Source organism: Symphodus melops (assembly GCF_947650265.1).
Source record: "Symphodus melops genome assembly, chromosome: 5".
NCBI lineage: Eukaryota > Metazoa > Chordata > Actinopteri > Labriformes > Labridae > Symphodus > Symphodus melops.
In genome coordinates this window covers 16027308-16053709 of record NC_136695.1, presented here as the reverse complement: position 1 = coordinate 16053709, position 26402 = coordinate 16027308, and the positions used below count along the sequence as shown (strand labels likewise).

General features: G+C 37.5%; 3 protein-coding genes and 2 long non-coding RNA genes across 5 annotated transcripts; 4 read left to right on the top strand and 1 right to left on the bottom strand.

Moving 5' to 3' along the window:
• The first annotated feature begins 3332 nt into the window (after positions 1 to 3332).
• LOC306824136 lies at positions 3333 to 4035 on the top strand. The gene is made up of 3 exons (XR_013779096.1): positions 3333 to 3428; positions 3655 to 3723; positions 3968 to 4035. It is a non-coding gene; the product is annotated as an uncharacterized lncRNA (long non-coding RNA).
• Positions 4036 to 4514: 479 nt separating this feature from the next.
• LOC306823994 (C-type lectin domain family 17, member A-like) lies at positions 4515 to 5604 on the top strand. Its single transcript, XM_079343949.1, has 2 exons — positions 4515 to 4804; positions 5117 to 5604. Exons 1-2 carry the CDS (start codon positions 4717 to 4719, stop codon positions 5494 to 5496), a joined length of 468 nt encoding a protein of 155 aa, XP_079200075.1. The 5' UTR covers positions 4515 to 4716; the 3' UTR covers positions 5497 to 5604.
• Positions 5605 to 12734: 7130 nt separating this feature from the next.
• On the top strand, positions 12735 to 15735 carry LOC306823997 (uncharacterized protein). The gene is made up of 4 exons (XM_079343955.1): positions 12735 to 12887; positions 13076 to 13144; positions 13596 to 14330; positions 15247 to 15735. Exons 1-4 carry the CDS (start codon positions 12785 to 12787, stop codon positions 15645 to 15647), a joined length of 1308 nt encoding a protein of 435 aa, XP_079200081.1. The 5' UTR covers positions 12735 to 12784; the 3' UTR covers positions 15648 to 15735.
• A 31-nt stretch (positions 15736 to 15766) lies between these two features.
• LOC306824490 lies at positions 15767 to 16132 on the bottom strand. The gene is made up of 2 exons (XR_013779147.1): positions 15980 to 16132; positions 15767 to 15883 (listed from the first exon to the last, which is right to left on the bottom strand). It is a non-coding gene; the product is annotated as an uncharacterized lncRNA (long non-coding RNA).
• A 1393-nt stretch (positions 16133 to 17525) lies between these two features.
• mal2 (mal, T cell differentiation protein 2) lies at positions 17526 to 24914 on the top strand. Its single transcript, XM_079344942.1, has 4 exons — positions 17526 to 17827; positions 19308 to 19478; positions 22499 to 22696; positions 23670 to 24914. The coding sequence occupies exons 1-4, from the start codon at positions 17711 to 17713 to the stop codon at positions 23739 to 23741; spliced, it is 558 nt and encodes a 185-aa protein (XP_079201068.1). The 5' UTR covers positions 17526 to 17710; the 3' UTR covers positions 23742 to 24914.
• The last annotated feature ends 1488 nt before the right edge of the window (positions 24915 to 26402 follow it).

Below are 26402 nucleotides of genomic sequence, written 5' to 3'. Positions count from 1 at the left end.
CACATCAGCATATGTAAAGTTTGTAATCACATTCAATCCATTAAAAAACAATTTGTAGAAGGTGCAAGTGCCGATCATTCCCCTTTACATTGTATGGGAGTTGCTCGTAAAAACGGCAAATCTGTACAACGTATTACGGTGCCGCGCTGTGCGCGAGAGAGGGAGAGACAGACAGACATAGAACCCGATTTCACGGCCTGTGCAAATGCAGCACTTTGTCTTTATTGTTTATTCCTCATGCAGCCCAGTGCTCACGTTGTTATAGAAAATACAGTGTATGGTGTATGACGTGAGTTCACAGCGCACGTAATCCACACAAACATGCACAACAGCGCACACACTCCACAGTTTAATGCGTGCACATATATTAGGCTACTACAAAAAGTTTAAAGTTTTAATGGGATAGAGGACCGACAGAGCTTGTGTTTCTGTTTGTTTCCAAACCGCGCGTTCCGTCTTTCCCCACTGCGCGCACACACGCTCTGTTGCAACAGAGTTGGATTTATAATAAATCGTATGACTACATATATTAATACAGACTGTCCGGTGTCTATTACGCGCAAACTAGAGAATATAACAGAGGATTCCAGCAGATCAAATCATTAAACGCTTGTCTGCGTATATAATATTTTATGTTAAACAGCCAGAGATTTAAATCATTAATAAGGAAATGCTTTTGTGTCTGATGCTGAAATATTCAACGTGTCTGTTCGATCGTTTTCTGAGGTTGTGGGAATAATTCACCAAAACACACTATGAATAATCAAGCCACTTACACTATGCACCCGAATGTGCGCCGCGCAAATTACAAACTATTGCAGGGAGGCATCCTGTCTATTCTCACTCACTACCACGTATCATTACACCTCTTTAATCATGTTTTAGCCTGTTTTTTGTGCTTTAATTCTTTTGTGCTGCCTTCTAAATGTTTGTTTGTAAAGTGTTTCATGCTCTCAGTATAAGACAAGTTCCCCCAGGGGCAATAAAGGCTTCATTCATTCATTCATACACGCATGAATAAAGCCGATCAAAGCAGAGTGACAGAACGCGACTCCCTTACGTTACGTCATATGACGCGTTGTTGAAAAAAAAGCGAGTTCTAAACAGCTACACTAAAAACAGCCACTTTCTCCTTTAAATTAGAGCACTTATGTTTTGAAGAGCATACAGAAAATTGATGTACTTATTCTCCAGCCCTTATCTGACAACATGAAGTGTTAATCTCAACTTTTTTTTAACCTGCAATATGCTCTTTAAGTGGGAAAACTGCACGAGTGTCTGCACTGATGGAGCGGCAGCTATGGTTGGGCGCACCAAAGGCTTCGTCAGCAGAGTGAAGGAAAGAAACCCAGATGTGATTGTTACGCACTGTTTTTTACACCGGGAGGCCCTCGTAGCCAAGACTTTACCAGCAGACCTAGTTCCTGTGTTGGAAGATGTTGTGCGCATGGTAAACTTTGTAAAGTCACGACCTGTGAAAAGTCGCATATTTGCATCTTTGTGTGAGGAAATGGGAGCGGAGCACAAGGTCTTGCTGTTTCATACGGAGGTCCGATGGTTGTCGCGCGGCAAGGTGCTGGCCCGTGTGTATGAGCTGCGGGAGGAACTTAAAGTTTTTCTGACAAATGAGAGGTCCGATGACGCAAAGCTGCTTGCAAGTGATGAGTGGTGTGCAAGGCTGGCATACCTGGCAGATATTTTTCATCACCTGAATGAACTGAACACACGAATGCAAGGCCGAAATGAAAACCTGCTTACAAGTACAGATAAAATAAATGGATTCCGTTCAAAGATGCACCTCTGGCAACAACATGTGGAAACTGGCAACCTTGAAATGTTTCCACTCACCAAGAAATGGCAAGATGTTAACACTGCTGCATTGTGTGAGACAATAGTTCAACATTTGAAAACTTTTGAGGAGAAGATGTCATTTTATTTCTCTTCAGCCTTCACTGAATGCCTTGACTGGGTTAGGGACCCTTATAGCTCAGCATCAGTTGTTGGAAAGGACATGGCTTTACAGGAGCAGGAGGACCTAACTGAACTGAGACAAAATCGTGGTTTAAAGCTAAGCTTTGCAGATCTACCTTTGGACAGTTTTTGGTTGGCTACTGCCAAGGAGTTTCCTATTCTGGCAAACAAAGCTATTTTGACTTTGCTCCCATTTTCCACGACATATCTGTGTGAGGTGAGCTTTTCAAGCCTGACTGCTATAAAAACTAAAAGCAGAGAGAGACTGAGAGCTGTTGAGGAAGAGCTTCGTGTGTGTCTTTCTTCAATTCCTGCCAGGATATCAACTTTGTGTTCATCCAAACAAGCCCAGGTTTCACACTGAGTGAGTAGAAATATTTTTATTTGTGTTTATTTGATACCAATTCAAGACACTTTGACGAGAATGACTTTATATTGTTAATATGGGCTACATAGTTTCATTTTTTTAACATTATCGACTGGTGGTGTGCCTTGAGATTTTTTCAATGAAAAAAGTGTACCCTGGCTCAGAAAAGGTTGAAAAACACTGTACTAAGCAATAGGGAGTTTCGTGTTTGGTGTGTACACAGCTTTAGGGTGGCTGATTTCTTTGCAAATGACTTTCATCTCAACACAAATAACAAATCCCTCTAGTAGCCTACAACAAACCACAGACGAAAAAGTATACAGAGTGCACAGCAAAACTAAAAGGGGTAGCGAAATTAAAACACATGACCTCACAACCCATTAAAACCCCAAATCCATAAAAAATATAAACATAAATCAAAACATACTCCTATTAAAATCACCGTACTTTTTCAATATTCAATTTGATATCAAATGTAAAAATGTGTTTTGTTTTCTTCATTTGTTCTTCATGAATGCGACATATGAAATGAAATAAAAGGAAAAATTAGCAAGACATCATGGTATGTGACATTTTTAGTTCTTGTGGGAAGCACAGATTAAATGACTAGAGACTTTAACAAAGTATTGAAGATTGAAAAAATGCAGCCAAAATTCCGGTGCAAATTAAAGGCAAAGCTATTCACATGGTTAAACAGATTTCTCCTTTACACATAACATGCACGCAAAGTATACAATAATCTGCAGAATAAGAAATTTGTTCAAAGAAATACATGATGTGAAAATGCATTTGAATACTCAGCTTTTCTTTTTTGAAGATCTGCTTTCCAGTAAGAACATATCCCACCCACGAGTTCATTGGCCCTAACCCTAGATGCCCTTATATGTATTTGCAGTGTCAGCAAATAATAGATCTCAATAAAAGCTATCAGATGAAACCTCAGAGAATTCTTTGTAGACTGGAAGGGTAAACAACTCACAGATGTCGGTGATATTTGACAGCAAATCAGAGGAGATTGGAGGAGATATTGCTTGTCATTTGATGAATATTGACGATGGATCAAGGAAAAGAAGGAGACCTCGATGTTTAGGTAATACACACCTTAACACTTTTTAGATACATGACAAACTACATTATATAGCTAATGAGATGGTAGTTGAAACTGTTGTTATTTTAAACCCTATTATGGGCATAATGGTATGCAGGTAAAAGGAGATAGGGGGGACTTAAAACTTGTGATCAGTCCTTTATGAAAATGTATGCATTTGCAATGCTGTTTTTGGTTTGATTGCCTCATTGGCTTATCTATTCTTCAGGGTGTTGGATTGGAGCTGCTGCAGTGTGCCTGGTACTTCTTCTGCTGGCTGTGATCTTGGTGGCCCACAGTAAGTACGCTATTTTTTCTGAGCATACCAGCACAGAACATCCATTGTGTCACAATTATCAGAGTTTAGTATGATCTGTAAGAGCTTTCAGAGCTATATAACTTTTTAAACTCAGTTTTCAACTGATCCTGAATCATTGACATCATGTTCAAACACTTAATATATGCTACACACAATTTAGGAGTGCTTCCTTGATAATATTTGTAGTTTTACATCGATTTAAAAGTATTATTATTCTTTACAGATAACAGTGCTATCAGTCTTCTGGACACAAGGTATGAATCCCTGATTAATAACGTGACAAAAGAAAGGGATACTCTAAGAGATGAACGAGAAGCTCTGAAATATGAACAAGATCAACTGAAGACTCACTCCAGCAACCTGACTGAAGTCAGAGATTCTCTGAGAGGTGAGCGAGACCTTTTAAAGGTGCTCGCCTGCAACCTGACAAAAGACAGAGACGCTTTGAGAAACAAACAAGACGCACTACGAAATAAAATAGATGAACTCCAGACTTACTCCAGCAACCTAACTAAAGACAGAGACACTTTGAGAAATGAGAAAGACCTTCTTCTGGTCTTTTCCCGTAACCTTACCAAAGACAGAGATGCTTTAAGAGATGAGCGAGACGCTCTGCGAGAAGAACTAGAACAACTGAGAACTTACTCAAGCAACCTCACAGAAGAAAGAGACACTCTCCAAGACAAACAAGGAGCTCTGAGAGATAAGTATGACGCTCTGAAAGACGACCACCTCGCTCTGAAAATTGAAAGAGATCAGCTGAAGATTCTGTCCAGCAACCTGAGCAAAGACAGAGATGCTTTGAGAGATGAGCGAGACGCTCTGACAGGTGAACGTGGTACTCTGAAAGATGAGCGAGACCAGCTAAAGCTTGTATCCCTAAGCCTGACTAAAGAGAGAAATACTCTGAGAGTTGAGGGAAACACTTTAAGAAATGAAAGAGACCAACTGAAGATTCAATCCAGTAACCTGATGAAAAAGATGGAGGCTCTTCAGAGCCAATACAACACTCTGGCTGCAAGTTGTAATAATCTTCAAGTGGAGCTCAACAAGCTCAAAGGTAAGAAATTAACTTAATCAAGAAACAGAAATTTGGTGATCTAATTTATATTAGATTTAATACTGTCGAAGGACTTTGAAAGGGTACTGAAAATAAAGGTACGTCATCAATGTAGTTCTCAGGAGGAATTATACAATTCTTGAAAGAATAACTAAACTGCAAACTGATTGCATCCTAGAGATGGGAATTGTTCACTGGGAACGAATAAATGTGGCAAACACTTTCAGTTGTTGTAATAAAACATAAAAATGGAAATCAGTCTCAAAACTTTAAGCTTGCAAAACTAAATGCAATATTTGTATTTTTCTACAGCAAAAACTTGCCCCCAAGGATGGACTAAGTTCAACAACAAGTGCTACTTTTACTCTCCCAGTGGAGTAGGAAAGACCTGGGAAAACAGCAGACAAGACTGTCAACAGAGAGGAGGGGACCTGGCGATGCCAAAAACAATGGCTGAGCTGAATTTTGTCAGCAGAGGTCATCCATTTTCCTGGATCGGCCTGTCGGACAAGTTGCAAGAAGACAGATGGATATGGGTGGATGGAACTGAACTGGAGGATTGGAGTTTCTGGAAACAAGGGGAGCCGAACGATTATAATCATAGTGAGGACTGTGTTGAGGTTGCACGCGATGTAGTGAAATGCAATGATGCCACTTGTAGCTCTGAATTTTCATGGGTGTGTGAGGCTTAAGATCCAGTGTGCAGCACAGTTCTGTCAGCCAGTCCCTCTCATCCTGTTGTTGAATATTAATAAAAGATGACGCTGAGTTTCGTCAAATGATGCCAAAACCTTATGTTTTGCATAGTTGTATCTTTCTCTTACTGATTCTAAAATACACAATAAAAGCATTATGGATCACCAAGGGTTTTCTTTTTGTTTTACCATTTTATTACCAAAATAATGCAGATTTATTTCTGGTACAATGAAATCCATCGCAGACGGTGAGGCTGCTAAAGACTAAACCTGCAGAGTGTTTTTCATGTATAGACAACAAGTAACAGAAAACAGGGTCTTATATAGATTACACTGATTATAACTGCCAATAACACTGAACTGGACTGAGACCCTTTCAGAGGTTATAACAAATATGAATCTCATATTTAAATTCACTTCGGGGAGAAAATGTGTTTTTCATTCAAACTGCAACTTCTTTTAGAAATATATTCAGTTAATTATGGAAATAAATAAAAACATTCTAACAAAATTATTGTACGGTCTATAATAACCTTAATCAATCAATTGATAAATTCTTCAATAAAAAGAAAGGACGAGCAGCAGATCAGCGGAGTAGTTTGGAGATTGTAAAACTCTGCGGTCTCCAGCTGCTCTCCTTGCAAGTATTTTAACCTGAATTCTGATGTCTGTCTGTTTGTTCTCAGAATCTATTTGCAGATGCAGCACAACCTAGACTAACATGGAGGTAAAGCTGCGGAGTGTCAGTTTTGGACCTGACATTTTTGGGGGCTCGACACCTGAAGGGTTCCGGAGGACGGACTGACCTGACTGAAAAGCCCGTGGCCACGGCAGACTAGACCTTTTGAAAGGAGTCACTCAGTTTTCTTCCTTCGGAACTCAAAGGTTGACGGCATCCCAGAGTTCAGACAACAGACATCCGACAGGTAATATGGTTTAAATTAGTTTAGTAGTTTAAAAGAGACAGATAAAAAGTGTGACTGTGGATCATTTCTCTGAATTACTGCCTGTAAGGACCATAGTTTAATTAAAGTGTGAAATTAAACTAAAAAGAGGAAGTGAAACTTAAAGTGTGCGGAAATTCTAGACCCTGCGTAACACTAAAATAGAATTCTGTCTGTGTGACTGAATAAAGGTCTGGCATGTATTAAGAGAATGATCAAGTGAATGTGAGAAACGAATGGAAGAATAAGCGTCCATTAGGACCGATTCTTCATACCAAACTGTTGAATAAAATACAGTGAGTTGTGTTTGGATGCAATAAGCAAGATTTCTCCACCTTTCACCGAGGTAGAAGTGAGAAATACCAACACATGATTATCACTGTGTCAATGGAGTAAGAGAAATAGTGTATAGGATACCCTAGGTGTCGCACACTATCCAAAATACATAACCAAAAAGAATAAACCATTTATGATATTTATCGTTATTGAGGACAAATATATAGACGGAAAAACTACTTCTATCCTCTGGAGTGAGTCTCCGGGGACTGAAGAAGGCCGAGAAGGAGTAAGACATTGCATCCTCTGGCCAAATCAGATACAAGTAACTTTCTTCCCATGCAATAGAGACGTTTTTTTTTTCCAAACACAACTAGAAGTACATGACCTCGAAAACAATCCATAAAGATGGGGAGTAATTGTTGCAAATCAGGCTCAGGAGGAGATGCCTGGAAGAATGAACTGCATAACAGAGATTATAAAGTGTTTGAAGTTGATAAGCCAGAAGCAAACAAATGTTTAAAACGATGGGTGACTAAGTTTGGCTTCTCAGGAAGGTTAGTGAGTGGACACATTACAACCCTGCAAGAAAGAATTAAGAAAAAAATCCGTAGTGAAGGAACATCGCAAAGAAAGTTGAGAAGGAATGTGTATGGAGGAGTGGTGGAGTGAGTCAGAAATATGGTTACAAAAAGCGAAGGAGAGAGAGGAAGGTTGTAGACAAAAACAGAAAACAGATAAGGAAGAGAAGGAAAGGAAGGAAAGAGAAGAACAGCAAAGAAAAGACAGAGAGGAGAAAGAGATGACAGAAGACTCTAGGTTAATGTACTTTGGGAAGAAAAAGAGAGAAAGGGACGAGGTAGTAGTAAATTGGAGAAGGCGAAGGGAAGAGGCAAGAAAGGTAAAAAGAAAGTTGAAGTGAGCAAAAGTGAGAAAGCATTATGTTCTGTTGAATCAATCACAGAATCAATCATTATGTCAGATAAAGAGATCGAGAAACTTTAAATATATATTTGCTAAATTATTATTCCACAAACAAGTTCTGTCTTGATTTAGCTTTGAAGACATTAGACATTTCATATTATCAGCCTGTTTATTGTTAAAAGTGTATCTCTGTCTGCTCCTGCAGCGCGTGCATTCAGCGCGCTCACAGACTACAGAGACCATAGACGTGTCTATGACAGAGACTGTGAGGACGTTGCTTGTTATGTTAGCTGCAAACACGGAGAGAGTGAACGGAGAAAAGCCGACCGTTTGACCGGATCACGTGTTCCCGACTGGGTCGTATGGATCACGGATCAACTGTGTGCTGACTAAAAGTTAAAAGGGGTGCGCCACGCGCGTGTGTGTGTGCGTGTTAGCACTGAAGTGTCTGTGTGTCAGAGAGAGGAGCAGGTAACTGCAGCTACATTAAACGTGTTTTATACTCATACCAAAGTTTTGATGACGCAAAAAAAACAAACAAACAAACAAAAAACTTAACGAAGCCTCGAGGCAGCGAAAATTCCTCGAGGAATTTTTGTAATCGAATTATTCGAGTTATTCAAGGAATCGTTTCAGCTCTAAAAATAAGTACACAAAAGTTTATTATTTCGGAAAAAAAGATGGCGAAGCAGAAACAGTAATACACCGTAAACGTGTAGTGGAATCATCGACGTCAGCGGAAGAGACTGACTCTGAACCAGAACATTAACTGAGGTACCTGATACCTTATGGTTAAAGAAAGGAGCAGTTGGAAAAAAAAAAAAAGGATTATTTCAATGACATGAAGGAAAACTCATCCTTCCAAAGAACATGTTTAAATGGGCAGCTTTAGTGAGCCATGGGCCTAGCCATGTCTCAACAGGAGGGATGGTAGGTCTAATAGAGAACAAGTTCACAGCATATGGCTTTAACCAATACTAAAAAAAATAAAAAAATCTCAAAGTGCAGGATTGGTGGAAAGAAATAATGGAACAATAAAAGGGAGATTAAGAAAATGTATGGCAGAAACAGGGAGACCATGGACCAAATGTGTTGAACTAGTACAACTACATATGAACATAACAACGAGAGCAGAGGGATTGTCACCATACGAAATGCTTATGGGAAGACCATACAGATTACCAATATTCCCAGATATACAGACCAGTGAAGTTGAGTTAGCGTGTGGAGCTAACTTTTTGTCTTTGCTCTGCCTCTCTCAGAATATTTGCTGATCTTCCACTGGAGCACCTCGTCGATTGTACCCCTCACAACTGCTACCCACCGGATCCTGGTACTTCTCACCACCCCTCCCCTTTGGCACCATTGTTTGAATCACTTTGTAATTAAATCTTGCTCACGTATTCCCTCAGTCTCTGTCGTGCTCTTGGGTCCAAATCAAGACAACCCTTAACACGTAGACACAACAACAACGACACGGCTTGAAAAGGGGATGGCAGAAGCGAAGCTTATAGATTTCCAACCCCAGTCAACACAAATACAACACAACAAAAAACACAGTCTCTCTCCGAAGCCCTTCAATCACACAATTATCTCATTAGTAAACTAGTTAACTTGATTTTCTTCCATGTGGTAAGTTTCAAACACTAATCTAAACTTCCTTTTAAATTGATGAAGATTATTACTGACTTTGACCTCAACATTTAATTTTAGTTTAATTTCATTATTTGTTAACAGTAAAATAACTATATTGTTAATTAACCATAAATTTACCCATTATATTTGATGAGTTACAGAAAAACAAGATCTACTTTAGGGTGTTATGGTAATGACACTTTACTAAGGGAAAAAAAAAGTGATTAAAAAAAATCATGTGTGTATGAGAATAGATTGCAAGTGGACAAAAGGTTAAACTAAATGTAGGAACAGCAGTTGAATTGCTAAATAAGCTTTCCTGTACTGGCGCCAGGGAATTTTGATTGGGGTTAATATGGGTTGGCTGGACTCTATTTCGCAGGGGAGGAATTTTGATTGTTGATGAAGCAAGCAGTTATGAATTCATACATAAAAACAAGACTCATACAACAATATAATAAAAACAAAACACCAGCTTACAGATGTTAATAATTAGACATTTAATGTCTAATTAATTGTCCTACCAATGTTTAGGGTTTAGCAACCATGTGATAATGATTTGTATTTTGTTGGATGAACAGAGGTTGTTCCCCTATTCCTCTGATGAATCCTTCCTGTTTCACTGCTGCAAATGTGTCTCGTGCATGTTGAGTCAGGGCTGAGTGGCTCTTTATTTCAAGGAAAGTGAAATTCATAATACATGTTTTAATATTTGTCTCCAAGTATTAAAACATTTTTACATGTGTTTCTGCTTTCAAGTAGATGCTAAATTAAGTGGACAATGTTTATTTGAAAACAGCACATATATAGTTATTACATAAAAATAGCACATACATAGCACATCAAACAGATGTTGTTCTGTCTCCGACTGGTCCTATGACAAACTAATGCTTGCAAAAGTTTCCAGTATTGAAAGTGCATCAACCGGCAGTGGAGGAATACGGACGCTATTTTGGCTGCATTTGGAGTGGAAGCGGTTTAATGCAAATTCGTGACAGTAGGCGCCAAGGGGTTAAATGTTGTTCCTCTCTATTGGTTAAGAGGGGAAAACACTGAAGGGTTTCAGGTCAGCAATGTGTGACAGAAAACAAATCCCCCTCATTTATTCATGAATAATAAATAATCTATTGTAAACATAGGTTGAAATTGGAGGAGGTATGTCTTGCCACCCCCTCAAGCCCCACCCCCTATAATGAATGCAATCTGCACAAACAACTAAAAGATTTATTTTACACTTGGCAAAATTCAAATGAAATGAAAAATTTAAAAAATCCAATAACTTGACTGGAACTTTTTTTTTATATCTTGAGGCAGACAGAGTTAATCCAGCATTGCAAATGAAAAACGGTGTGCATTTTACCAGTAAGAATAATAAATGTTTGCAAATTGTGTGTGCATAGTTAAACGTTTACAATTTGCTTGATTTCATGCAAACAGCCTTTCACTTTGCTTCTTTCTAATAGTTATTTTTATGGTTGTTTGTAGCTTTATTGGACAGATAGTACAATGGACTGTTCGAAATCAGGGGGAGAGAGTACATCCTGGAAAGGACCAAAGGGACATGCGGGAGGAGGTCATTCGTTAGGGATATTTTGGACCTTTTTGGCTACATAAATACAAATGTCTTGACTTCAGCACGAATACACTTGCTCACATCCTTTTGTTTTTCACAGGAAGTAAATGCAGAGATTTCTGCTGACTGCCTTGTAACTTAGACTGTATATGGCACCATCATTAAAAAAATCACAGTACTTTTTTAAAACCCATTAAATTTGTGTGCAAGTGAAATAATGGAAGAAGGAGTGAGGTAACATGAGGTCAAAGATAGAGAAATGAATGAAATGAAATTGACTTGAACTGGAGAACAAAACCCTAAAGTTTTTACACACTATATACTGATATACTGTATATCAACAACAAGATAAAAACGATGCATTTATCCTGTCTTAAATGTCTTAGTTTAAGACAGGGCCTCGGGCTGCAGGTTGGTTAGCGCTGTTGTGTCTGGCAGAATGTTCTTTGGCAAGAAAAGGTTACCTGCATGTTGCACGGTGGTAGTCAATCAATCAATCAATCTTTATTTATATAGCGTCAATTCATAACAGGCGTTATCTCAAGACACTTTACAAAAGCAGGTAAAGGACCTTACTGTTTGTCTGTTAACATTAACAAAAGGGCAGGTAACAAGACCATGCTCATTGTTATGTTTACAAAAAGCAGGTAAAGGACCTTACTTATGGCTAGTCCAGCTACTTCTCACACTCCAAAACCATGCTTGTTGTTACTTGTCCATATGGCATTGTGTTTCAATACTACAAGTCAGCCTTCTTGAGATTTACTAGTGAACTATTTATTACATTACATAATTTATGTAACATTACAGTTTACTCAATAACAGCTGGAATCAGCTTTGGTCCCTCCTTAGGCTAGGCAAGTCAAGGCAAGTTTATTTACATAGCACATTTCAACAACAAGGCAATTCAAAGTGCTTCAGACAAGGAATCAAAAACATCATGACAGAGAAAAAAAGAACCATTCAAATAAAAAACATTAAAAATCACTAAAGTTATTATAGTTTGTTAAACATTTTAATTAATTGAAATAAATTAAGTTAAAATATAAAAAGACGTAAAAGTTACAGTGCAGAGTTTAATTTTAAAATGAATACATTTGTTGTTAAACTGTTTTAATAAAAAGCTTTAAACAGGTGAGTCTTCAACCTTGATTTAAAAGTGCTGAGAGTTTCAGCTGACTTGCTGTTTTCTGGCAGTTTGTTTCAGATATGATATGAACTTAACTAGCAGTTAAGATTAGTGATGGATTAACAAACTAACAACAGTGCAGAAAGGTGTAAATGTAGTACTGCAATTAAAAAAAGAGCAGAACATCAAGTGACGGTAAGTTAAATTAATAATATAGGAGGGGAGATCAGATAAATGAAGAGGAGAACAATCAGGGAAAATAGATTTAAAAAAAACATTGCATTTTCAAATACATCAAATATGTGCAAGCATTTCTGGTGGATATAAAGACTAAAATTAATTCATAGGTTCAAACTCAAAACTACTTCCATCGAAAAAAGAGTGTATGTCTTTGAAGAAGAAATGGTACATATTGAAATGAAATGTTTTCAATGAAGAAATGGAGGACTCAGGAAGAGTAGCTACTGTTTAACACATAAGCCAATGGTGATCTTAACTAATAAACAAATATCTGCACATTTGTCATCATAAATGATAAGCAGAAATGTTTTCAGGAAAGAAGAAAATGAAAATGAATTTAAACTCTTTTCATATCTTTAACAGTCCAAATCTTGTGTCAAAAGATTTGAGAGATCTGCTTTGCAGAGACTCCACCCCAAAATGTTATTTTTCCCCAAACCGTACATGCCCAAACATGAATTTGCAGTATCAGCAACTAACTGTTCTCAATAAAAACAGTCTTATGCAACATTTGAAAACACTGTTAGAGTGAAGAGTGGAAGACACTCACAAAGAATCTGAAAGATGTCCCATTCATTTGACGGCAAAACAGGGGAGTTTGGAGGAGATACTCTGCGTCTGATGACAATCGACGATGGGAAAAAAAGTGGGAGACCTCTTAGTTTAGGTAAGAATACAAACCTCAGCAAATGTATTTTACATTTATTATTTTCCAGCAATAGAAGGCGTAGCCATGACAATGCTATACACCATGCTTTGCAGATAGAGAAACGGAGAGGGGACTTTGTTTAAACCTTTAGGAACAAATGCACATTTTAACTGTTTGTGATTCTCATTTGATTATTTGTCTTGCAGTGTGGTGGATTGGAGCTGTTGCCGTGTGTCTGGTGCTTCTTCTGCTCACCCTAATCTTGGTGGCTCACAGTAGGTGGAAAACTTTTTCAGCAATAAGCAAAACAACAGTAAAATGCTATCTATTAATTGAAAACCTGTAAGAGCTTTTAGAGACATATCAGTCAATAATTATTGTAATACATTGTGACGAGCTGCGTGGTAGAATGACGCAAGAACGAGAGTTTGGACTCATTCAGTGCACGCTGCCCCAAGCAGGTGCTTTTCTATTGACAGAACATGAACACAATGACAACAACACGCCACACTGCCAACAGCAGGACGTGAGGAACAGCAATACCCCAAACACTCATAGTTTAACCTAGAGTCCCGAACACCCTTAATGCTTTGCAGCATCCAGTCCCCGCGATTGGCTCTACGATCGCTACAATATTTTGCAACAGGCAATCTCTTAAAATAGCAGGATCTGCATATTGATAATTCTCGAGATTTCTTTAATGACTCTAAACTATTTGTGTTGCAGATACTAGTGCTATTAACAGCTGGGATGCCAAGTATGAAGACCTGATTTACAATCTGACAAAAGAAACGGGCACCGGGGTCAAGCAAGACAAGATTCAGTCCAGTAGGCAGATTCAAACGAAGGACAGTCTTAGCGCTGAGCGAAACGCTTTAAGAAATGAACTTGAAACTCTGAAAGAGGAGCGAGAAACCCTTAAAAGTGAAAGAAATCAACTACAGAACTACTCTAGCAGCTGGGCTAAAGACATATATGCTCTGAAAGACGAGCGAAAAGCCCTGAAAGATGAACGAGACCTACTGAAGATCTACTCCAGCAACATGACCAAAGAGAGAGATGATTTAAGGGACGAGCGCAAAGCTCTGAGAGAAGAGCGAGCTGCTCTGAAGAACGAGCGAGATCAACTTAAGATTCAATCCAGCAACCTGACTGAATACAAAGATGTTCTCAAAGAAGCTCAAGATGCCATAAAAGATGAGAGAGAGGCCATATTAGCTGAGCGCGGTGCTTTGAAAATTGAGCGAAATAATCTGATTAATTTAACCCTCGTCCTGAGTAAAGACAGAGATACTCTGAGAGATGAGCGAGACGCTTTAAGAGATGAACGAGACCAGCTGAAAATGAAGAACAATAATCTGACCAACGAGATGGAGATCCTGCAGAGCAAATACAACAATGTGGCTCTAAGAAGAGATAGGCTTCAAGAAGCGGTCAACAGGCTCACACCCAACCAAACAGGTATGAAATCTACAACCACAGTAGTAGTAGATCAGAGTCAGATCTTTACTCTCTGTAAATAAATTCACAAGTGGGTTCCCCAGTCTGACTGACCTAAATGAGGTTTTATTTCATTACTAATACAGCGTGAGTTAAGTGAAATACTCTGCCCGCCTTCCTCTTTAGCAATGCAAGTTACAAGGCTTGATTATTGATGAGTCTGACAGGTCTAAATAATGATCTACTGGCTACTGTTTAATGTTTAACAGAAGTGCATACTTCTGTGGAGTTTAAAGTGTTTTAAAATTCACAACTCTCTGATTCCATCTCGTGTAGTTTACGTTTTTTTGCTAAGTAGTATCACTCAAATAATTGAAATGACTTCAAGTTCACTGCATGATAGAGGAGTAATGAGTCTGCAATATCTGTTAATTTAAGATCAGTGGGAAATAATGAACCCAATACTCTGCATAAAGTTGGAAACATACAATATTTCACCCCTTATAAAGTGCTGAACAATGTTTTTTCCCCTCCTCAATATGACTCTTAGCAACAGTTATCAGGTTCATAATTCAGATCTTTTTAATACATGTCAAGTGGCCGTTAAAAAAGTCAGCTAACTAATTAAAACAGACTCATTCGGTTCAGGACAGTTTATAGACCTATCTTTGGCGGGTTTTATTGACATTACATCAGAGTTTTCATTTCTTGCAACTGAAACAGAGTCAAAAAGAGAGGTCTGCTTTTGTCAAATGTTTTTTCCAAGCCTTTTTGTCTGATATAAGATTGGATGTTTACAGACAGCATGTGTAAGAGGTGTGGCCACACCTTTTACAATTAACTATTTTAAGTTGTTCTAAATAACATTATGATGGACATCATTTTTTAAGCGTGTATTTAAGCTCCCAAAACTTACTCTTGCTGTATTTTTCTCTAGCTTCTTGTTTCACAGGATGGTCCTTGTATAAGAACAAGTGCTACTACTACTCACCTAAAGGAAAGACTGACAACTGGGAAAAGAGCAGACAAGACTGTCTAGCGAGAGGAGGGGACCTGGCGATGCCAAAAACAAAAGATGAGCTCACTTTTGTCAGCAGAGGTAATGCCTACAGCTGGATTGGTTTGTCAGATAAATTGGAAGAAGGCAAGTGGCAGTGGGTCGACGGGACTGAACTGACAGGTCTGGAATTCTGGAAAGATGGGGAGCCAAATGATTTTGGTTCAGATGGTGAGGATTGTGTGGAGGTTTCCCGTGATGTGGTGAAATGGAATGATGCACCTTGTAGGAACAGATTTTCATGGACATGTGAGGCCATACTTTCAGGGGGTGAAAATTGAAGTTTAGTGTCTGTAAATTTGCCTCATCCAGTTATACAATCCCTTTTATAATATAACAAGCTTTCAGGTTATTCTACAGGTGGTATTTTTCTTTATATATATATATATATATATATATATATATATATAAAAAATTTACCAGTTATTACAGGGGTGATATTTCTGTTTCCTTTCTTTCTCTTTTCAAGGTTTTATTAAGTTATTGTTGAGGTGATATATTTCTCTTTTTTTGTTTGCTTTTTAAGGTTTATTACAGTAGTACAGTACAGGGATTTATTTTTTATTTTTTAAAGTTTTGTTTATTATAGAGGTGCTATATTTCAACATACTACTGAATAACATCCCAAAAACTATCACAGCACTTCATGTCTTTTTTGGTCATCCTTTTTCCAATAATAGAAATTTGAAGTAAAAAGTATTGCGCAAATTGTTGTATTGTGTATATTTTCTTCCACTGCTTCTAAAATAAATAATAAATATGTCTGAAAGAATGATGGAATCTCTAGTTTTATGTCACATTTATAGTATTTTCAATTGATGTTTAAAAAAAGAAAAATAAGTGAAGTAAAGAATTGGGTTATACAGTAGCTGCTTCTCAAAACTTATCCTTATGGCCATTTTCCTCATCATAAAAACAAAACTTTAAAACTGATTTACTGTCAAACAATGCTGGATTTCATACACAAAAGAATATCATTTAGTGATGTGATACATGTTCTTATTCAATTAACATTAGTTCTTTCAGCTACAAAACTAAACCAAGCCCAGTGCCCTTCAAGAGGTTAAATAAACATTGGTTTACATAATCCAAGCCCTTGCTAAACATTAACCATTGCTAACATAACAAATTGCTCTTAAAAACTGAACAGCACAGCCCTTTACTATTTGACTCAATGAAATGTTTGCAAATGTTCACTCCTAAAATGTGGATGTTTCACTTCTCATTTTAAGTACAAATATGTTTGATGTTGCTGAGTGTGTGGAAATCAGTTCCCCTCTCAACTGTGAAAGTAACACTTAAACCAATATTTACTTTCAGACTACTTTTCAGGCTCTTACACTAGGAAGGAGAAGTAGTGCACACGAACTCCTTAGCTTCCCATTTCTTTTCTTACAGAGATCTCCTTTGGGGCCTGGACATTCACTCCAGTTTTATACTCACCACTCTCAGTAGGGCTGCTTTTCAAACTGTGCTCTTTAACAGACTGACAGAATGATACTTTGCCTTTAGCTATTGGAAGTACATAAAGTACAAAATTGAGGGCGGGCTCGGCATACCTCAATAATTAATTGTAAACTTATCAAGAAATGTCAGTTAGGGTGTGGTGAGAATAAAGGCCATGTGAACATCCAGAGGAGTAAAGGTGTGACCTGTCAATGGTGTTGCTTCATTGTAAACACACCTTTAAGCCTTTTATGAAATATTCAATATTCTCACATGTAATGGAGACAACAGGTCATACGTATAGGTCATTAAATATAATATAAAAGATATATTGCATAAATTGTGTTTGGACTGAACGCCCAAATGCATTTGGTTGTAGTTCATATTATGGACGATGAGTGTTCACTAACTACTCTGTATTTTATTTCCCCTATTGAATATATAAAAAAATAAGATATTCTAATTTCATTGTATTAGTTTGTTCTGTTTTTTTTTTCTTTTTCACAGACTAATATATTGTATTTTATTTGCAAGTGGATAGGCCTCTGAAATTTAAGGAAATACGGAAGTCTTGACATGATGAAATTGGGCGACATCTTCATCACATCAAATCAACCGTCCAATTCCAAGAAATGAATTCCCACCTACATATATACTAACAAAACTGGATATCTGGAATGAAGAGCTTCCGTGATGTCCTTGAATGCATCACAAGCTTCCAGGGAGTGGCGCGTGCACCTGTCCGACCTGTTCGGGGGACATAAGACTCCCGAGGAATTTCCCCCCCCCACCGCTCCCGTCCTTTGTTTAACTGCGTCTATTTTTTTCTGTGGGAGACGAAGGGTGAGAGGCAGAGGAGAGAGGGGGTGACATAGAGAAGAGAGAGGCGGTTACAGAGATGTCGGAACCAGCCGTTAATCCCGCTGCCACCTCGTTCCCAGCGCCAACTATTTCTCTACCTTTGGGACTGGACGTGCTGAGAACTTATTCTGGAGTCCTTGTATGCTTAGAAATAGTAAGTGTTGTTTATCAGAAGGTTGATAATGGTGTTAAATGTTTTATTTAAAAAAACTGCAGTTTTTTTTTTCATTAGGGAGGTTTTAGAGAAAAACATGCAGAGTAAATGTTAGTGTGTTAATAATTAATGACCTCTGTGTTGAGTGAGACTTTAAACTTTACCATCCCTGCTGCTGCTGCTGCTGCTGCTCAGGGTTTCACAGATGCAAACACGCTGATCGTCACTGAGATTGCCTGAGGCTGGGTATAGTGAGTTTGACAGGCAAAGCAAGGGCAAATATGGCCTCAAGCGACGTGGTGTCTGTCTCCAGGACTACATACATCACCTTGTTATTTCGATGCCAGGCCTGTAAAAGATACAAATGTATTATGACCTTGGTATCCTGCGAGCGTTTTTTTTCTCGGCGTCTTTAAGGATTATTTGCTGACTTATCTGTGGGCTATCTGCAGGTGCTGGCCTTGTTGCCTCTATAGGCCTTCACATAAAATAACCATGTACATGCAAAATTATTGTTTTAAGCTATATTCACTATACTCAGCCCCCCCCCCCCCCAACTTGTTGTAGGCCTCTCTATCAACATCCTCATTTGTCTATACTAAATACTTTTTTTTTTTTACCTTTATTCAACCAGAAAGAGAAACGAGATGAGATTAAAAATCAAGAGTGTCCTGGACAAAACAAGCAGCAACACATGCAACAGAGTTTCAGACATACAATGAGCAGCCAAACATAGAAATACAAAAATACATCAAATAAATGACTTGTGTAACACATGAAGTCAGTTGGGTTGCCTTGATGCATTCATTGTCTTTAATGTTCCGTTTCAGTTTTCGTTTCCTGGGTTGGTTTCACACTGAACTCAACAGTATGTTATCCTTGTTGCAGGACACATGGACAACTCTGGAGACTTTGCAACAGGGTTTATAAGTGTGAACGCTCTATGAGCAAAATTTTAATGATGCAAATATAACTTAACACACTTGAGGAGACATCAGTCAGGTGTTTTTGCACGCTGATCGTTTCTTTGTCAAAGTCAGCATAAGAGTCACTGACTATGTTTTCAGCATCACATCCATTTCCATTTCCACTACTGATCAAATATTACAAACTCAGAGCTCTGGTATCATTTAAGAATTGTTGCAAGCAGAATTGAGGTTTTATAAGTATAGCTTTTTAAGAGTAAAAAAGTCACCTTGCTAATGTAAACATGTTTGAATTGTTGCTAACTATTGCATGCTTCAAACCTGACAAATGTGACCACTGTGACTCAGTCAATTATTACATAGAATCAAGGAGTTTCATGCTGCTGAGTTTATTTTCAGCATAATAAAAAGGACCAACAGGGTGCAAAGCCAACACGCGTCCTCAAAAAGAGTAAACCGTTGTACACTCAAAACTGACGCCTTCTGTTTCCTCAGGTTCAGCCGTCAAGAATTTCATCATATGGAATTAAACAAAAGCTTGTATGTATCTCCAGATATTTGGTGGCCTGGTATGGATCCTGGTGGCCTCCTCCAACGTGCCCGTGCCCTTGCTGCAGGGCTGGGTGATGTTTGTCTCCGTAACCGCCTTCTTCCTCTCCACCGCTTACCTCACAGTCCTCGTCACTGGCTTGGCAGATCGCATCAACACTGACTGGAATTTTTTGGTATGTTGCAGATAAAAGTGGATCATATCACTGATGTGCCTGTTTGCATATCTTTCTAAATGTCCATTCATTCTTTCATCCTTCCATTTCTATGTTGAGCTGGCTACGTCGTCACTGCTGTTTAGGAGCATTGCACAAATTGCTGTAACACGCCATATAAAGAGAGGTATCGTTACCTTTTTTGCCTTGATTTGGTAGTGCAGCTGGAGAAAGACAGGAAACGTTGGGTGGTTGAAGCGGGGGTTGACCAATATTTACAGTCTATGGGGAGGACGTGCAGCAAATGGCCGAGGTAGGATTAGATCCCACGGCCAAGTTCTATAGCCTCCATACATAGGGAATGGGACGTAGCTGCCACCCTATCGGAGCCACAAAACAGCTGTTGCTGGGTGCCCAAATAGTCCAAAATGGTTCAGTAACTTCAATTATTATACTTGAACTATTTAAGTTGTAAGTCGGTTGATTGATTTAAACCAAAACACATTAAAATGATAGAGAGATAGATATCATGGCTGGGATGTTTTAACATCCAAACAATTTCTGGAGGGTTTTTTTTGGTTTGTTTTAGTGTTGGATTTATTGATTATTGATGTACTAACTGTTTTGCACTTTTTTGTTTCATTGTTACAATGGCAATATTTTATTGTCTATTCTATTCTATTCATACATATATTGCAAATTTTTGACCTGAAAAGGTTTTATTTTGTTTATGTGATTGCTGGACATTTTGCCTAATATACAAAAAAACAGTAATAGTGGTGGCTTATGTAATTCCACAGTAAGGGACAAACATTCTAACTTGTGACATTACCCACAAAGACATGGCACTTCTCCAAGTATCGAGACATGTTCTGAGGAAAGATGCATATTTGAGATGTCTGACTCAGTGTCATGTGTGAAATCTTAGACTTCTTACATAATGCATCACTTCTTCAGTGTACATTTATTTGTCTTACTGTAGTTAACTAAAAGAGACGGTCAATATTATAGAGGGGACTAACTCATGGTGACCAAAATGCACTTTCAAGAATAAAAGCAACAAAGTGAGGCAGATGATTTATTCTTTCACCATCTTGTACAGTCGCACAAAGCTTAATGCCATCTATAGAAAGATAACGCTTCCTCAACGTAATCTTAACCATGGTGTGTACATGCAAAGTCTATTACACTGACTGATTCAGCATTGACCACAGATAAGGACATGTAGGTGACCATGAAATACACAAGTTACTGTTATAAGACAGCGTCTAACACTTTCCATAACACAAGCTTCAGAAATGTGTTCACACACTGCAGTTTTTTCTTCAGTTCTTCAGGCACTGTTTTTTGGCCACAAGGGATGCCTCCATCGACTCAAACCGAAACTTCACATGAGCTTAAATGCAAAGAAAAATGTTTTCCTGGTCTTAAATGACAGAAAAATAAAATTTCTTTAGGTTGGTTGATTAAAACATAGGCTTTAAATGATATCATCTCAGACCTTTGGAAGTTATGAAGGCAGTTTTCTTTAGTTGATCTGAAAACTGATCTGACAAAGCGGAAAATGAATCAATGATGAAAGTTAGTGTCAGCTAAAAAGTAAAATGCCTTTTTCTGTAACTATTACACAGAACAGTATTTAGCTTCATGTAATATGGATGAAGATGCCATGTTGTTGAGGTCATTTGTAGAGGTGGGATTCACAGGGTAACCAAGCATAATATATCATACCATATGCAATATGCTATATGTGGCCCAAGACATTAATAATATCACGAAACAGCAAATTTGTGATCACATATGTTTTGTAAAATAACCATATAATGCTTTCTGTCCATATTGGATTACATGAAGGCCATAAAATGTCCCTAAAAAGGTCAACGATAGGATTCATGTATTCAATCACTGCAATTTGGAGTCACTTTTAACTCCTTAGCTCTGGCATTAGCCCACTGTTTTCTTCGTCATTGTCCAATTTACTTCAGTTTACTTTAAGCTCATGCATATTAAAAAGCACCACTGTGAGGGATTTGAAGTGGTGACCCAACTATTCAAAGTTGCAGAGACATCTGTTCAGAGGGACTTTTTTTAAGCAGCAGGGATTCCATAAATTTATCACGATTCAGGATGACCATATATTGCTGTTTCTTCCTGCCCTTAGTTATTTGTATTTTTGTGCAACTCTACAACTGTTGCCTTGTTTTCATGTCAATACATCAAATAAAATGATGTACACCTACATTTTGTTTCACAGCATAACATTAAATGTACATGAAATAACTATTAAAGACATTCTCTCAAAGATAATTATGATCAACATGAGTACGATGAAAGAAAAAAAGTGCGACCCTGTTCCATGGTCTTGTGCATTGTCTTTGTCGTGGACTGTTTGTTAAGTCTGGGCTCTCAGACAGGGCCATCTTGCCTCTTGATTCTGCTCCCTGGAGTAGCAAGGCTCGGTGGGTTGTTTGTGTCCAGCCGAACAATGAATGACATGTATGATGAGCTCACACCAATGTGCAACAAAGGCCTGCCTGTAGTCCGGCTAGGCTCACACAGTCGACAACACAAACTCACTCATGAAGCTTCTTCACTATCAAAGACGCTCTCTCTCTCTCTCTCTCTCTCTCTCTCTCTCTCTCTCTCTCTCTCTCTCCTTTCTTTCTTAAATCCTTTTATCTTTCTTTGCCTTTGTTTTTTCTTTTATGCATTCATTCATATCACATGTTTCTTCTCATCAACTTTTTTCTCTTGAATTCTTTTGTCATGTTTGTTTTTTCAACCATTTTATACAAGTGTTGTAAAACGTTGATGTTTTGACAGCCTGGCTCTCTCACAGTGCAGATCACAATACAGTGACTTATTCCACTTTGTTTAGTGTTGTGTAAACTTGAAGTTGTTCTTCAGGTTTACAGGGAAAAAAACGTGTTTTGACTTTGTTAATGTCTGATCTTATTTTTTTTTTGCCTGTTCTCTATGCAGACATAGTCTGTTGAATGTGTATTGGTCTTTTCTCATGCTTTCCTTCTGTATTTCCTCAGGATGTATTTTACCATTTTTTGGCACTGCTTTTCTACTTTGCTGCCTTTGTGTTGGAGGCAGCAACTACAGCAGCTAGTAGAGGAGCTCATCTCGTCCAACTGAACAGCACTGAAAAATTCCTGTGTGCAGCCAGCACACAGGGCACGATATTCACTGTCCTGAGTGATCACCAATACAGTATTAATGTAGCAGCCACGGTGAGTGCTGAGGATTTCATTAAAAGATTTTCAGCAATTTCAGTACAATCTGAGTGAAGATAAGCTCATTGTTTGTTCACTTTGACTTAAGGAAAGAAGTAAGTAAAAGTGTCATTAAGATATAACTATGAAATGCATTTTGCATGCACTATTGGATGACATGGTCAGTGGCAATTCTATAGTCTGTAGGGGCCCTCAGCAAAAACCAATAATGGTGGCCCCTTCAACCAGCATTCAGCAGGGCAACAAGAGAGTGCTATCAGATGAGGCCCCCATAGGGAGGATTCCTACTGTCATTGCACATTTTGTGCCTATTCGACTGCTGCTTTGGGGCCCCAAACGTTTGCTTACCTTGACTGTTGACAAGCAGCATCTCTGCATGTAGTCTTGAACAGTCAGAAAGCTGTAAAGGGTTTTGACAGGTCTTATTTGGATTGAAGTCAAATATACCCTAATTAATGTGCTGTCACACAATTTTAAATTGAAAACAAACTTCATTGAAAGACACATTTGCTGTGCCTGTTTTTGTATTCTGTACATTATATTCGTAAAAGAAGAGTTCATTTTGAAAGAGATTTGCAAGAAAACAACATGTATCATGCACAAATATGAAACATTTAGTAGTTAAGAGTCCTAATATTTCAATAAGGTTACTTGGCTGAACTTTATTTGTCATTTTTTTAGCTGCTGAGGTAAATTACAGAAATTTGCAGTACAGACATAAGAGATATACAACTTATAATAACGAGTTTTTCCCCCAAATAAAGACCTATTTAAAGATATTTCTTCTAGGTATATAAGGGACATGAAATGACTTTTTTGTATCAATGTAGGGGCGATACAAAAAATATAAAAATGTATGAATAAATATTGTGATATTTTGCTGTATAATTATTTTTGGCTGGTTTATGTGACAATGATTTGTTTTGTTTTGTTTTTTTCATCTTATTTTCCACTTCTTTTCATGTACCAGATATTTGCATTTGTGGTGACACTATGCTATGGCTGCAGTTTGGTGATGGGTTTCAAGAGATGGAGGATGTAACCAAGAAGACCAGCACAAACCAACTCTTATAACTGCTTTATAACATGTATGGAACCATCATCCTCACTATGCAGAACTCTCTAAAGACAACTGCTCTTTAGTTCAGGGGGAAATGATAGATTAAAACGTTTCTTGTTCAGTTGTGGCCTTTGTAGATGTTTTGACAACAGGGTATATTTATTCAACTTTAACTATAGGTGTATCTAACTCCAGATATGCTTTCCTTTTCATTAACACCAAAGAAAAGTATTTGTGGAAAGAGGAGGAAAGTTTTAACAAGACAATACAGGGTACTTTTGCAAGATCTAAGTTATGTATGCAACAGTTAGAGTTTTGTTTAATCATCATGTTTGCTTATCATAAAAATCTTGCCCAATTTCCTGAGTTACATCCTCATTGGAGGGAATATTTCCCATTTCCAAAACCACAGAAACAGCCCTACGCCTACTACTAATGTTGATGACATGTTGATGGTGCAATGTTTTTACTGCCCTCTGGTTACCTTTGTGCCAGCTGTAAACACACTCTGCATTTAACCTGTCAGTTGTAACTTTTTTATGTGGTCATTAGTTAAAATATAAATCTGGTGCTTGAATGTTTTAAATTTGACATTTTTGTTGTTCAACACTTTTTTGTCTGATTTTCTCTGTATATCCAACAGAATTGTATATTTTTTACATTTAAATGTTCTTAATCCTTGTCAGGTACTTATATCTGAGACTGTTTAAATGTTCTGAGTGAATACCCATCATAACCTCTCTTACTATTTGAGAATATTTGATAATTTCACCAATATCTTGGTTGAACCCATCAGTCATTCTGAGTCTTTTAAATTGAAGTTCAATTACCGTAAAAGGAATTTTGGATTTTGCAAATTTATTTCAAAACATGATTTTTAAATTCTGATAAATGTTTTATGTATATATAGTTTGCTTCAAGTGTTTTAACTCTTTTAGACATTTTGTTTCTGTATCATAAAATTGCCCATCTAACTAATCTGTCATAGATACATGATTCATGATTAATATTGACTGTATTTAACTTTTTATGCATTAGGACTATTAAATGAAACTAATTTAAAATAGTTAGAAGTGAATGTATATTTTAGAAGCCTGCTGCTTTGACATTCTTAATGTATATTAGAACTACAGAAATAAAAGCTTTGAAGAATAACATCATGTCTTTGCATCATTAAAGAACATACTGTAGCCTGTTTTTTCTGATGCTACCACAATGTGTCGCCAAAGTCCGATTTTTTTTTTTAATTTACAGCAAATATATGTAACTTTAAACACTACAACGTCACACTTCCTGTTGTATTGCAATACAAAAGCATAGAAGCACATTTTATTGTTAAAAGTCTTAAATCGTAATATGGCTTTCTTTAAACATGGGTGGGATCCAGGAAAAGTTGACCGTTTAAAATATAAATTCCTAAATTCACTAAAGATATGTTTGAAACCGTAATGAATACACATTTCTATAAATGTTTTCTTCTGTAATTGCATGACACAAACTTTACATGAAACTGCTGTTTTACGTTTAAACTTTCTACTTGGATTTTCGGTTGTAACGTTGTATGTCTGCCACTAGATGTCCCCACTTACCAACAACAGCTCAATTTATCCGCATGCCAGTGTTTGGCTTATTGATATCAAAACTTTGGCATCAACCAAATATGTTGTACATTGCTGTGCTTGTATAACACACTCACTCTCTGAAGGAAAGAACATATACTGAAAACATTTTATTATTTTAACGTGCACTCATAAAGTTATTTCAAATATTATCCATGTTGTGTTTACGTGCAGTTTTGAACAATAATAGGGGTTGTTACCATCACCTATGAGAAGATATTAGGCTACTGCTGGGACTCACCAACACGGGCCCAAGCAAACAGTGCACTTAACTCTACCGGTATATACACACCTTGATTATGCTATATGATATTAACAGCTTTAAAGAAGATCTGTGCCCTGAATATAAGGGATCAATAGCCACAAGAGAGAAAGCCTGATATGTTATCCTAAGTTATTTATTTTGTATGAATACTAAACATTTTACACATCAACATACAGCAATGTATAGAGAAGGAAGCTCTACTTTAGTTGCATAAGTTCTTCAGATAATCTTTTATATATATTTTTTTGTGTGATTTCGCAATAAAAAAATATATTGACATTAATACATTTCTCACCCCGAATTGGCTGTAACTTAATCAGATTTTCCCAGGGATGTCTTGACCTTAACACTTGAACAGTTCCCTTCAGATCTCAGTGTTCTTATTTTAAAACTAAAAACGATATACCATCTCCAACATTGTGTAAAAAAAAACAAAACCCAAAAATTATGGTCCCCTTCATCATATTGTTTGGGTCGGTCCCACGTTTCCCCATTGTTACAAACATGTAGGGAATATGTGACAACATAAAGTCATCTAAAGACTTTTGCACACACTGTTCAGTCTGCATGTCAAGTAGAAGAGAATCATACCGGAAGTATAATTTCACACGAAACATGGTGTTTTAAATTATGAAATAAATAAATATATATATATATGCCTAAGTTTCTTACTATAATAAATTGTTAATTTTCATTTAAATTAATCTTAAAACCATTGTCTGAGGACGAGTTTAAAACGTTACAAGAATTGTTGCGGGT

Bases quoted from the DNA above. Each gene is read 5' to 3' on its own strand.
- LOC306823994 (XM_079343949.1), top strand. From the start codon at position 4,717: ATGAAAAAGATGGAGGCTCTTCAGAGCCAATACAACACTCTGGCTGCA. The intron at 4,805-5,116 runs GTAAGAAATTAA...ATTTTTCTACAG, and splicing joins GGAGCTCAACAAGCTCAAAG to CAAAAACTTGCCCCCAAGGA.
- LOC306823997 (XM_079343955.1), top strand. From the start codon at position 12,785: ATGTCCCATTCATTTGACGGCAAAACAGGGGAGTTTGGAGGAGATACT. The intron at 12,888-13,075 runs GTAAGAATACAA...TTTGTCTTGCAG, and splicing joins TGGGAGACCTCTTAGTTTAG to TGTGGTGGATTGGAGCTGTT. The intron at 13,145-13,595 runs GTAGGTGGAAAA...TTTGTGTTGCAG, and splicing joins CCTAATCTTGGTGGCTCACA to ATACTAGTGCTATTAACAGC.
- mal2 (XM_079344942.1), top strand. From the start codon at position 17,711: ATGTCGGAACCAGCCGTTAATCCCGCTGCCACCTCGTTCCCAGCGCCA. The intron at 17,828-19,307 runs GTAAGTGTTGTT...ATGTATCTCCAG, and splicing joins TCCTTGTATGCTTAGAAATA to ATATTTGGTGGCCTGGTATG. The intron at 19,479-22,498 runs GTATGTTGCAGA...GTATTTCCTCAG, and splicing joins ACACTGACTGGAATTTTTTG to GATGTATTTTACCATTTTTT.